General features: G+C 32.0%; 1 protein-coding gene across 3 annotated transcripts in view; it reads right to left on the bottom strand.

The window, feature by feature from the left end:
- Positions 1–10,441: 10,441 nt before the first annotated feature.
- LOC106883361 (regulator of G protein signaling 7) overlaps positions 10,442–15,366 on the bottom strand; it is a 325,930-nt gene continuing 321,005 nt past the window's right edge. For 2 of the 3 annotated variants that reach the window (XM_089349413.1, XM_052966213.2), the window contains one exon: positions 10,444–11,817. In XM_089349413.1, coding sequence (XP_089205539.1) covers positions 11,785–11,817 — 33 coding nt within the window. In that variant the 3' untranslated portion in view covers positions 10,444–11,784. Of the gene's footprint in view, positions 11,818–15,366 lie in introns of all 3 variants that reach the window. The other variant, XR_016241150.1, reaches the window with a different exon arrangement.

The following is a 15,366-nucleotide window of genomic DNA, read 5'->3' on the forward strand; positions in this document are numbered from 1 at the left end:
TGCAAGAACTTAACTGCTGTCATGTTGTGACCTACAATAATGTGACAGCAGTTTTGCCATAGTTACAGTACAAAGATAATGTGATGCCTCCATCATTTTGATATAAAATAGTATATTTGGAAAATAAAATCAAATATAACGATGATGTTCTATGAAATACAAACATTATGCAAGTGTTACATATTGTATATTAGTTATGGGAAAAAAATCATGTACTTTTTCAGCTCACTGCTGAAATAGTTACTTTCATAAGCATACAGACATACAAACAAAATATGTGCATGTGTGCATATATGTGGATGTGTGAACGTCTGTGTTTGTGTGTGTACATATATATGCATGAGTATTTTAAAATACATGTGTGTGCGTATGTATAAATGTATGTATGTATAGTCCTGTTTAAGCACACGCACACATACACACACACACACACATATATATATATATATATATATATATATATAAAAGCACCTTCCACACTGCAATTGTTTTTGTTTCAGCACACGATCTCAGATCAGATCACTTGCTATGCAAGTACATCTCCATAATATATATATATATATATATACACATACATGTGTATGTACGTGCGTAAGTGTGTTTTAGACAGTAAGTTCAGAGCATTTTGTTGGATATCTGTTTTAATGAAACATGTTGATACTTATGTTTTAATAACACATATATATATATGTTCAGCTCTTTTATTTTAAGTGATCCTACCATGTTTACCAGAAGAATTGATCCCAGTTTTTACATATTTGTATGTGTCTGTGTGTAGGTGCATAATCATTTTTGTGTCCAATTTTTCCAGTGTGTATGAGTATATATGTATATATATATATATATATATATATATATATATGTACATAAGTAAGTCATCTAAAATTCCATAAATCAGGAAAAAGATGCACTCATATACCTGGCAATAAACTGGGTTCATTATCTGAAGTGTACAGTATTATATATATATCATTGCACAGTATAGATTTACCATTGATTGGTAAGTTCAGCCGCGATAGATATATAATACTGTACACTTCAGATACTATGTGTGTGTATGTGTGTGTGCGTGTACATGTGTGCATGCACATATACATGTGTGTGTATGTATATATATATATATATATATATATATATACATGTATATAGTTTTAGGGAAAAGAACCAAGGTTCATGAACTCATCGATGAAAATCCACTGTCACTTAATTTTCAATAAATTGATTTTAATTGAGTTTTTACCTGTAATTTTGGATTTTTATCCCTAATATTATATATATATATATATATATATATATATAAAGACAGATAGATAGATGTGAGGTATATATCTTTATGTATATGCATGTGTATATGTATCTGTATGTATACATGTATACATATATGTCTGTGTGCACATACACTCATGACTCAAGTATCATATATTAAAACAGGGACATTGCAAAAATAGTTTTGTGTTTGCCATATTTTATTGTAGGAGTGATTCAATTATACCTGAGATGAAAAAAAAGTGTATCTATACAAAACATTGAATAAAAACTATAATCTATTATGTAATAGCCAGTTTTTTTGGAATTGGGCCTCATTTAATCATGCATAAAAAGCTTGCACTCAAACTGGTTACTGAACACATGAGGGTAATGATATTACTGTTCAAAACATCCAAAAAAGCACCTTTCAGCAGAAATTTATTCACAGAAATGATGTGAGTTTCCAGCTTGTTAAGATTGTTCAAAGTTTGATAGCTAATATATGACTGGAAGAATAAGATTTTAACATTAGGAAGAATATTTCTAAAATAACAATGATAAACAATGTGGTGAAGGTTTTAATTTTATAAAACCTGTTATTTTTTTTAAACTTTTTTAGAGCAACAGCAAATCAACAACCATAAGACATTTGTGATACAAGTGAATCAGAAATTTTGGCTCAGTCATTAGAAAATATTGGAACTCTACTTTTGAGAAGTTTTGGGGAATCAGATTTTCAAAATGGACAGAATTTTGTCAAGTAGATGAAAACATACTAAATTATACATACATATATAAATATATACATATATCTATTATTTATATATGTACATATGTAAATATATATATTTATTATTTATACATGTACATATATAAATATATACATATATTTATTATTTATATGTGTACATATATATATAGATATATAAACACACACACACACATAAACATTCATACATGGATATACATATAGACACATACAAACACATCTGTAAGTATATGTGTGTATGTATGTTCATTACAAAATTAATTTTTTTATATATTTTTTATATTTCCTTTGGGTTTTTTGCATTTATATTTTTTCTTTCTAAAATGATCAAAAGAAATAAATAAAAAAAAAATAATAAAAGGTGTCAGTTTTGCTACATGAAAAATTCTGTGTCTAACATCTTAAGACTATGACATGATTGCTGCTACTATGTAAACACACCTGAAAGAACTAAACTCCAAACAGGATTCATGACAAAATACACTAAATTTTGTCTTTCGCTGAATGTGCAACAATATAAGTATAAAATAATATGAAATTTTAATAGAATAAATAATCAAAAGCTGAAAAAATATTTCTATATTATCAAAATTTTTAATACTTAACCTGAAAATACATACACATATATATATACATATACATACATACATGCATACATATATATATATATATATATATATATATATATATATATATATATATATATATATATATATATATATATAATTGGGATTTCTGACATAAAGAATAATCATAAATATACTTATATTTTCTGAATATTGTCTTCATCTTGGTAACTACCAACATCACAAATATTCCATCTCTTCCACACATATATTTTACAGATGCCAAAACTGCTCTCATTCCTTTGTTTCATTTCAGGAATATTTTTATATTTGTTAGTTCAGAACTCAACATACTACTTGCTCATTTCCACTTGAAATATAGTACATATAAATTCACTGCACTAGGGATTGAACTCATGTCCAACTGGTAAACTGCAATACTTCATAATTAAGGCTCATATTCACTAAGCCATTGTCTTGGAATGAATGTTTAGAGCTTTAAACCTAACCACTTTTTAAAATTTGTATTTTTAAAGGTTTAAAGCTTAATATACTTTTTTCACTATTGAAGACTCACATATTGTGTTTATCTCTGTTTTAGATTTACTGATGAGGCTATTGGAATTCAGTTACTATGCTAATTCATACAAATCCTTTTAGTTTTAGATAACCATATCATCTACATGTATAAAGATATCTACAAAAACTGGACTCACCTGAAAGGAACACATACTGCTGGAATGTATGAACTTTGTAAGATCTTCAACACAGTTCATAATAGAAAAGGAAAAGCCAATAAGCTGACCTGCATGAATGTGCATGCACAGACTGTGGATAAATGATATCTGTACATTGGAAGCCCATGTTCATTGCACAATACCCAAACTTTGATTCCACCATTCCTGAAGCATGTAGAAATGAATCACTTATCACCTACAACCTAGAAAATTCTCAAATGCATACCAATAAATGATCACCATTAGAAAGATCTTTTGGGTAACAACTCTCTTGCAAGCATAACATCAACTTTCAAGAGCTGAGTTTAGAAAATGTTAGTCTAAAATCAAACACGTCAATTTTACATTAAGGTATATCATTCCATAGATTATCAGTACAGTATTCAAAAGCAGGTCTATACCTTTGAGAATATCTCTCCTGTACATCAGAAGATATCATGAACAAGAACTATGTGAATTTATTCCCATGCAAAACTCATGGTAGTGAATATAAAGATAACATCAGCTACCCACTAAAAGTAAAGTTAGAAGAATATTGTATTGTCATAATCTATGAGAAGCCAAAAAATGAAAAATAAACTTAGATATTGCTGATCCTCCTTTATCTTTTGTCTTTTAACTCATTTCAGTCATTAGACTATGGCTATGCTGGGGCACCGCCTTGAAGAAGTTTTAGTCGAAGGTATCAACCGCAATACTTTTTTAAAGCCGGGTACTTATTCTATCAGTCTCTTTGCCAAACAGCTAAGTTATGGAGACATAAGCATTGGTTGTCAAATGGTGGCGGTAGAGGGGGCCAAATAAACACACACACATACATATATGATGGGCTTCTTTCAGTTTCCATCTACCAAATCTGCTCAAAAGGCTTTGGTAGGCCTAAGGCTACAGTAGAAGACACTACCCCAAAGTGCCATGCAGTGGGACTGAATCCCCAAATCATGTTGTTGCAACATCAAAATAACAAGTACAAAACAACAATGGAAGATATGACAATAGAAAGAACCAATCTATATACTGGACCGTGATCCCCTGCACAGTAGGCATGGCTTAAATCTGAACATCATATGAAAGTTTTTAAATAAAGAACAAAGATTACTAAGCCTAAGACCATAACAAAAATGAATTGAGAAAGTTTGACTTAAAGTTCCTAATCTATCGCTCACCTGGCCTATGGCAAAAATGGCACTATGAATATAACATGTTTTTTTACCATATATCATTTGATAAACATTTTCTGTGTTTCAATTAATTTGGGAAATATTAAAGAATTTATCAAAATAACTTTGTCAATATTAAGCTGCTGACTGGAAAATAAATTAACATGAAGTTGTTTTGATAGAAGGCTTTAATTTAGATTAGGCAAGTTGGTTTGAATTTACTGTTTAAGATTGTTCAAAGTTTGATAGCTAATAAATGACTGGAAGAATAAGACTTTAACATTAGGAAAAATATTTCTAAAATAACAATGATAAACAATGTGGTAAAGGTTTTAATTTTATAAAACCTGTTTTCTTTTCCTTTCTTAGAGCAACAGCAAATCAACAACCATAAAATGTTTGATACAAGGCAAAAGCATTATATAGTGCTTGAAGTTTACAGGGTGGATACGAGTTCAATTAATTATCCAGTGAATTCATACACACGCACGCACACAGACACACACACACACATATATATATATGTACTGGTTGACATGGACTGAAGTAGTTAGTAGCATGAGAGAGTATGAGAAGAATAATCAATATGACAATATCCCTCATCCCTAACATGCAAAACATCATAAAACCAATATACACCCTCTTGATAGTGGTGCCTAGGAATATATAAATACATAAATACATATATATATATATATACATATGTACACACACACACACACACACACACACATATATGTACAGTTGTAGAAATATTGTGACTTGAAAAAACACAGTGGAAAACATTAACACAACTAATCATTAAGTAACATACCAATATATAAATATATATATATATATATATGTATATATGTGTGTATGTATGTGTGTGTCTCTGTATATCTATCTATGTGTGTGTGTGTGTGTGTGTGCTTAAATGAATATATGATCATGCAGATGCTTCTTCTCTCTTCATTTTTTTTTTTTGTGAGCATTTCTTTTTGCACCATTCAGAAAGTTTAAATAGTTTCTATACAACATGAAGCTCAGCAATAACTACAGTTGTTTTTGGTTACCAAATGATGTGAGTCTGCAAGGCATGAATATATTTAAATTCTATCTTTTGTAATTTATCTTCACTTAATTATTTAATATTACTGAGAAATAATGAAGGAATGGACAGAAAACCTAATATTTACAAAAGTATCTTTGACTGAATGATGGAAGAGTTTATATATTTGTGTGTGTGTGTGTGTGTGTGTGTGTGTGTGTGTGTGTGTGTGTGTGTGTGTGTGTGTGTGTGTGTGTGTGTGTGTGTGTGCATATATACATGTGTATGTATGTGTATGTGTGTGTGTGTGTATGTATTAATTACATATATATGTATGTATGTATTAATTACACATTTCTAAACCTTAATAAATTACACTCAATTACATTTATGCTCTTGAAAGAGATGATATATTACATGAAACTGAGGATTTACCAAACTAATTATACATGTCTACATGTGCACACACACACATAGAGTACCTTGCTGTGCAATATGGTGGACTCTGAGGAAGCTAGAGGTTGATGAGTGGCTTGTGAAAGCTGTACAAGCCATGTACAGAGGTTCTGTCAGTAAGGTGAGAGTTAACCATGAGTATAGCGATGAATTTCGTGCACATGCAGGTGTTCATCAGAGTTCAGTTGTCTGTCTTCTAGTCATCATTGTCCACCAGGCTCTCATAGCAGATTCTGAAACAAACTTAGAAAAAAAATTCGAGGTGTGGAAGCAAAACCTAGAATTGAAGGGCCTAAATGTTAACTTAGCAAAGACTAAGGTTCTACTAAGCAATAAAATGAGCAGGGTCCTACCCTATCAGGTAAATGGCCCTACAATATGTAGGAAAGGCAAGGGCAAGCTATGTACACACAAGAGGTGCAGTGGAATAACAGGAAGGTTAACAAAGGAAGTAGTGCCTGTATATGGAAGATGCAGAGGAGCCATAAAAACTACAGATACTTGGGAAATTAATTCTCTCAAATGCTCTTTAGAGGTCGTAGATTATTTCTGCTATCTAGGGGACCAAATTAATAGTGGGGAAGGATGTACAGAGAGTATAATAAGTATAAGATGAAGAAAATTCAGAGAGCTTTTACTTCTGTTGGCAACCAAAGGTCTGTCTCTCCAAGTGAAAGGAAGAATGTATGAAGTATGTATACAAACATCAATGCTAAATGGTAGTGAGATGCAGTCCCTGAATGCAGAGCATATGTGAAGGCTAGAGAGGAATGCAGTATGCACTGCTGTAGGACACCTACCTTTGTTCCTCTATACCACTGCTAATTTCTCATCCACAGGCACAAAGTCACCCTGCCCACTACTACTCCCCACCCCAGCTGAAGAGGGTTTTGCCTTGCAAGTTACTCAGTGACACTATCAGTGCTGATGCCACATAAAAAGCACTGGTGGAGGTGCCACATAAAAAAGCACAGGTACTGGTGCCATGTAAAAAGCACCCAGTACAATTTACACAGTAGCTTGTGTTAGGAAGGGCATCCAGCCATAGAAACCATACCAAAACAGACTATGGAGCCTGGTGTGGTCTACAACCCTACCAGCTCCCATCAAAGCATCCATTCCATGCCAATATGAAAAATGGATGTTGAATGATGATGATGATCAAAAACATATATATATATATATATATATATATATATATATATATATATATATATATATATATACATATATATATATACATATGTGTCCATATATGGTGAAAGTCAACTCATGACCAAGTAAGACCACTTCCTAAACTCAGTAAGTTCATGCAAATAGTCCATGTCAGAAGTTCCTGTGCGTTAATTTGTTTTGAGTGGATAAAGTGTTGCGTAGCACTGAACTCGCTTTTCAACACAGTCAGCTATAGCACCAATGACACAACAGAGGCTGAGATGACTAGTAACTGACTGCACTCCAGGATTTTTTATGAGTTAACTTTCTCTTAAGAGGAAGTTCTAATGAGAACTAGGGGCTCTTCACTCCCAGGGGCTCACATACTAGTTAACCCATAGCTAGGACCCTAACAGGTGCTATTACTCCAGGTCAGAGAAGGCATGTGAACAATAGTAGTGGAGAGGTGGTTCAACACTCTTCAAAACCCAGAACTCCTGTACCAGGGCTCTATTACCAGATGCAGATTAAAATTATGTGTGCACAAAATATAGAAATGCATAATTAGTTTGGTAGATCCTCAACTTCATGTGTTGTACCTCTTTCAGTAACACATACACACACATGTGTATGCATACATACATATATATATATATATATATATATATATATATATATATATATATATATATATATATGTGTGTATGTAATATAGTTTTCCTGAAACATTGTCTCAAATATATATAGATGTTTTAAATGTTTTTTCTAAAGGTAAAACAATGCAAGTTAAAATTTAAAAATACAGATCGCTGGTTAGCATTACCTGTTATTTCAATATTTCAAAATTAGGACTGCTTCTTCAGGAAATTTGTGGATAAAAAGTAAATTTCCTGAAGACGGTGTCCTAACCCTAAAATATTGAAATACTAGGTAACAGTACTAACCATCAGACTGTATTTTTAAGTTGCACTGCTTTCGTTTTAAAAAAATGATTATCAGCCCCAATATGTATGTGTGTATGTGTGTAGTTGATGCTGTGATACTATCAGAGCTAAATATCATCCATTTTATCACAGTTATTAAATGTTCTTTTCATTAAAACTGCTGGGAAACTATATATATGTGCATATGTGTGTGTGTATGTGTGTGTGTGTGCATGTGTGTATATATGTATGTGAGTGTGAATGTGTGTGTGTGTGCGTGTGTATGTGTGTGTGTTTGTTTGTTTGTTTAGGTTGGTAGATAAGAATGTAGGTTCTGTCAACAATTCTTGTGTATATTAAGAGATATATATTTTCATATGGAGAAATATTTTCATCATTATAATTTATAATTTTATTGATATCATTATTGTTATTGCTACAATAATACATATTTCTTTTCTCATACTTTTTTTTGCATTTAGTATTCACAAGTCAAGCATCTAAAGGCAGGATAGCAATAGATATACTACATGATAAATAGTAATAAAGGGCAGCCTACATGATTCTAATCTATCCTGATCCGTTTCCTATAATCACAACCCTGATCAGGATACAGTGGTTGCTAGAGAAGACTGAGTAAAAGCAGGAACAATTTTATGCTTATGTACAAAACCATATTTTATGTTTGATTTTGCATTTTTCCAATTCTAAAAACTAGCAAGATTGCTTATATTTTCTTGCCAGTAATATTACCTGATTACCTGGTAAATTTTAAAATACTTTAAAAAATTATATATATCTGCGTGTGTGTGTGTGTGTGTGTGTGTGTGTGTTACACACACATATACACATATGTATGCAGCATTGTGTATGAATATGTATGTATTTACAAATACATTTATTTTCACAAAGCTATTTTGGAGGAAATCTGGCTCTATGTATTTGTATATTTTGAAAGTCAATCTTCTTTATAGACAGTATGTTCATTAATGTAAAAAATGTCTAGGGATACTATATGAAATATGCCAAGATATAAATATAATATATATCTATATGATATAAGTATGTGTATAGGATAATATAATTTAGTACCAATAAGAACTAGGGAGAGGGGGCAATTTATTATTTTTAAAATTTTATTTGTACATATAATAGTTTCTGCAATCAGAGAAAATATTTTCAGATTTCTTGAAATATGAAATAAAATTCCTTGAGCCCAATAACAGAATCATTCATTTTCATCATCTTCTATAAAACCATTTAACATTTTCAATAAATTAATATCTTTTTATTCATTCAACACACTTGTGAGGAAAAAGTTAGGCTTTATTTTGACCTTTTAAGTTTTATGGAAACGTCAAGGAATCATTTTAATGTTATCATTAAATATCTAAAACAATCTTGTTCTTTGTAACTAGGAAATAAAAATATAAATAACTCATTATAAAAATAATAATTAAAAAAAAACAGAAAATATTGGGAGAGTATTCTTTTTCAGCAAGACTAAGATGTATTTTTTTATCCTGCTTCAAGGTATTTTGACATTTATAAACAAGAACATGATTAAAAATTGGATTTCATATTTAGTTATTGGAAATAATTCATAAAATTAGTAGCAATGTATTATTCTGTAACAATTTATTTTTTATGGCAAAAACAATAACAAAATGAAATATTTTAGAAGATAATTCTCTAGACTGGAGGGATGAAAAATATGCAACAATCTAACAGTTTACATAAATGTTTTTTTTTTTAATAAATTCAAGGTATTCAAATCAAAACAAAAAACAATAATTTAGAAAGACCTTTGGTGGTCATTATGACATTAAAAAATATAAATCTTTCAAAACAAAATAGATAAAAATAAAATAACTAGGAAAAAAAAACATTACTAGAATGATTTTTTTTCTTTCTTCATATGACTGAAACGTTTTAGGGGAAAAACTCCCTTCTATTAATAAACCAATATTTATTAACAATTTTAGCATTCTTACTTGCATATATCCAAATATGCCTTAAACACTTACGTATACAGAGGAGTTCAGGAGATAATTCCTTCTGTTGTTATCGAGAGTTTTTTTTATTTTGCTACATGCATTCAACCAGCATTGTGAAACTCTGAGTAACATGAAAATGAATCATCAGGTGACTCTTGTAAATGCACACTCTACATCATGTATTGAGTATTCTGTGATTTGTTTATAAACATATATATATTACATGTATGTGTATGTGTGTATATATATATATATATATGTATATATATATTATATATATATATGTTACATGTATGTATATTATAGATATATATATATTACATGTATATATATATATATATATATATATATATATATATATATATATATATATATATATATATATATATATATATATATATATATACATATACATACACAGAAATAAATCGTTCAGAATAAATATAACTGCTAACTTCTGTTCCAATTGATAAAATTGGAATTACAATTAAATTGGCAAAACAAGGAAAAGATAACAAAAATTGTAATGACAATTTAAAAATATATTATTCTTGTCAAGCTAGAGATAACATTATTATTATTATCATTATTATTATTATTATTATTATTATTGGTAGTAGTAGTAGTAGTAGTAGTAGTTGTGATGGCTGTGAAGGTGCCTGATTATATATTGGTTATATGTTCAGATCATGTTACAGCCCTTATACTGCATCACTGAGCAAAACAACTAACTCACTTGCTTCAGTTCATCTAACTGATGACAAAACTGGTTATATTACTTACTTCTATATTTAAGTGATTAGCAACTGCTCTAAGAAACCATCCCATCCATGCAACTATGGAAAGATAATAAATAATAATGCAAAAGTTAAGAAGAGAAAAAAATGAAGAATAGAGAAGAAAGCAACAAAAATAAACATATAATGCTTCTCAACTTCAAAGTACCCTCTTTCCTTTACAGCATTGTATTATCTAATAATAATAATAATAATAATAATAATAATAATAATAATAATAATAATAACTGCTATTATTGCCATAATGGCAAGAGATAATGGGCATTATAAAAACAAGTTTCTAATAATAATAATATTAATAATAATAATGTCTTTAGATAATCACTTAAAACATTTATTGTACATCAACCATGAATTTGCAAAAGGCATATCATAATCTCCCATTTTTCCTGATAGTTTGGTGATATTGTGCCTATGTAAGAAAGGATTATTAGTAGTACTGTTGTTTTTGTTGTTGCTGTTGTAATTTTGTTTTTATGTCATTATGTTATCTTCATCATTATCTTCCTCATCATCAACATTGTTGTTACTAATCATTACTGGTACTTTATTGGTTGTTGATGTTGTTATGGTTGCATTTTTCTTTTCTTTTTTTTTCTTTTTTTTTTGAGAATTAGAGCCAGTAGAAACGATAATGAGTTTTATTCATATTTTTCTTTCTCTTTTTTTTATATTTTTTTTTTTACTATTTTATTTCTTAAAAAAATTAAATAGATTGCAATAAAGAATAAGATAAATAACTTAGAATTTGTAAAAAAATAGTTGAAATTGGAAAGAGATAATAAATAAGATGAAAGATATGTAAAAAAAAAATAATAATAAATAACCAACAAAAGGCGTTCACAGTTGTTTGGTGTTGAGACTAAACAGATACAAGTGAAAATGGCGGCAAGGTGTGTGAGAGAGTAAACAGCAGCTGTTCCAGTACCTAAACAGCAACATACAGTCAAGACTTCCTGATCTCCAAGCGTTTCCTGCTCTGCAAATAGCAAAAACAACAGAGTTACCAATGAGGGTAAACTGAGAAGGAAAAAAATCTAAGAATTGGAAGTTTAAAAAAAAAAGAGGTTTATTTATAAAAGTCAGAACATTATCATTAATACTATTATTATAAAAGAATTATATCCTGCAATCAACAGACACAACTGCCCAATCTCAGGCAAAATCCAAATCATCAGTGTCTCCAGTGTGACTTCATAGCAAAACCCATACCTGAACTCAAATTACATTCACACATCTATTGTAAATAGATGCAGCTTCTTTTATCCTTTTCTTTTTAAAGTTTTTTTTTATCACTTTTTTTTTTTTAAATCCTCTCCTTCACTCATACCTCAAAATCGATGGGAATGACCATTATTTTCATGATTATTATTATTATTGAGTGAGAGAGCAGTGCCTGCCATCAAAGTGACATGGGGTAAAATATATGAAGCCCACGCATCACAACCATATACATGTGAAATGGTGATCTCATATCAAGATTAACAGTGCATGACCTTGTATGTGGGACCCAGTTAGAATTTCTTCAGGTTGAGTAGCTCATCCCACTCAAAAGGTCCCTGAATAAGGGTTGTTTAAGGATGTTGAACAAAACACCCATGTTTCCAGAGGTGAATTATCCAAACTCCAAAGAATTCCTCTCAACACATGACAATGATGCTCTCCTACTACTTCAGCTCGTGATCAGAGATGCACATATTGTCAGCCTCTAAGGGACATGCTCCGTTGGGTAGGGTCAAACAACTGACAAGCAAATCTCTGGTATTCAGATGTAGGCCATTTTATATACAAGACAAAACAATGTACATGATAGCATTTCCAGTCAGCTAAGATCAAAAGCCATGCAAGCAACTGTCTGGTACAGTATTAGGGCACTATTATTTCTTCTTCTTCTTATTATTATTATTATTGTTCAGTAGTTTTATTTTTATAACGTGCTTTCACTTCACTACCGAGCGCAGCTCTGTGTAGTATTATTATTATTATCATTATTATTATGCTCTGTTGGATGTGTAATGTCAATGTGAATACCCGTCAGAGTGTAAGTATCTTGAGAGAAAAGCTGGACATTAGAAGCATCAGTTGTGGTGTGCAAGAGAGACGATTGCGCTGGTATGGACATGTGGTGAGAATGGATGAGGATAGTTGCGTGAAAAAGTGCCACACCCTAACAGTTGAGGGAACCCGTGGAAGAGGTAGGCCCAGGAAGACCTGGGCTGAGGTGGTGAGGCAAGACCTTCGTACATTGGGCCTCACCGAGGCGATGACTACTGACCAAGACCTTTGGAAATGTGCTGTGCGTGAGAAGACCTGGCAAGCCAAGTAAGATCGTTGCCAGTGCCCCTGGACTGGCTCTTGTGCGGGTGGCACATAAGATGCACCATTTTGAGCATGGCCGTTGCCAGTACTGCCTGATTGGCTTCCGTAGGATTTTCGAACGAGATCGTTGCCAGTGCCCCTGGACTGGCTTGTGTGGGTGGCACATAAAAGACACCATTTCGAGCGTGGCCGTTGCCAGTATCGCCTGACTGGCCTTCGTGCAGGTGACACGTAAAAGCACCCACTACACTCTCTGAGTGGTTGGCGTTAGGAAGGGCATCCAGCTGTAGAAACTCTGCCAAATTTAGATTAGAGCCTGGTGTTGCCATCCGGTTTCACCAGTCCTCAGTCAAGTCGTCCAACCCATGCTAGCATGGAAAGTGGACGTTAAACGATGATGATGATGATGATGATGATGATGATTATCATTATTATTATTATTTCTCTTTATCACAGGATTTGTTGGAGCTCCTGTGCTATCTGCAGCCTACAGATCATGCTATTAATTCTTTTCGACTATCTAATACTTTCCTGATTATTCTGATCATGCCAAGGAGGCAAACCTTTTGTAATAGTTCTATTAGGCGCTCTATTCCAATTTCCGTTATATTCCCCTTGATGCCTTTCGATATTGTTCCCAAGGATCCAACAATATTTGGCACTATCTTCACCTCCTTCATTTTCTGTAGTCAGGCTATTTCGTACTTATGAGTGTTATATTTATCTATCTTTTCACCCGCCTTCTTGACTATTCATGGGTTAAAAATGCATGCAACATCAGCTATATAGCGTATGTGGGTCTAGTCTGTTATGCTCTAGCACCTGATCTGTTTGGATTGGGAAATCCCAGAGTATTTTGCTAGTCTCTTTCTCTGCCACTCTCTGCAGCTTGTGTTCATACCACGTCTTGCCCCTCTCTAGACCCCACTTTTCACACAGTTTCCAATGTAGTACTTTCCCTACCTCATCATGTCACCACAACTTGTAGTGGTTATGGGCAAGTGTAGGGCATTCATTCGTGATATGGGCAATGGTTTCATCCACTCTATTGCAGATGCAACACAGCAGAGACACTTGCTCATTCCTAAGGTTGACCTTCAAGTTCATGGCCCAGGTTTATTCTTGCACTGCTAGTATAGTGCTCTCAGTCTCTTTTTTTAGTGTTGCCTTCATCAGCCAATCCCACCTATTTTTTCTAGCAACTTCTGTTGTGGCTGCATGGAATTGATTGTGTAGTCCCTTCTTGCATAATTCTCCTTCATGTCCTTTTTGCACTTCTTCCTTTGTTTTTCCTTCTTTCTCTGCTTTCAATACTCCCTCATTTCTAACTTTCACTAGCAAGGTTTCCTTACTTTGGGCTGGGCATCTCATTAAGCTCTCAAGTTTGATATGCATGCAGTCTTCCACACTTAGTCCTCTTCCTCCATTTGCTCTCTTCGTGTATATGCAATCAGTGTCCACACTTGGATGATGGGCTCCATGCATCATTAGAAGCTTTCTTGACTTCCTGTCCACCTCCTTTAGTTCCTCCTCAGTTCACTTCAGGATTCTAGTGCCATACCGAACTACTATTGCTGAAATTATGTTCCTGGCATTGAGCTTTGAAGCCAATATTTTTCTCACTTGCTGCAGGTACTCCCTTTTTATCTTTTCCTTCATGTCACTGTGTTTGATTCCATCTGCCTCAAGTATTTCCAGGTATTCATTCATAGCTGGATTGAGTTTGAAAATAATAATAATAATAATAATAATAATAATAATAATAATAATAATAATAATAATAATAATAATAATAACAACATTCCTTGTGAATCAATAAATAGATAATCAGAATATAGAGTTGTAAATATATAGTCAATAAAATAACTCAGGAATATTAATCCTGATCAACAACAAAAGTCTTTCTCATGCATGGACACATACAAACAAATAAACAGGTATTGTTGCTGATGGTTCTGAGAATCATAATGCAAAGTGTGATGTAAAGAATATTTATGTTTTTAAACTAAATGGCATGTCTTGCTAGTTTAGCCTAAATTTAAAACACTCTTTAAATGTACACCAATAACACTTTATAAAATATTTGGCATTTATAGGCTTGACCAATCAATGATGTAAAAACTGCAATGCTAAAAATAAAGAATCTACTCCGATTACGAAGAAAATGATTTACATGCAGTGTGTTATCAATGATTTAAGTTACGTGGAT

The sequence above is a fragment of the Octopus bimaculoides genome, chromosome 3, assembly GCF_046866305.1.
Source record: "Octopus bimaculoides isolate indiv1 chromosome 3, ASM4686630v1, whole genome shotgun sequence".
NCBI classification, from domain to species: domain Eukaryota; kingdom Metazoa; phylum Mollusca; class Cephalopoda; order Octopoda; family Octopodidae; genus Octopus; species Octopus bimaculoides.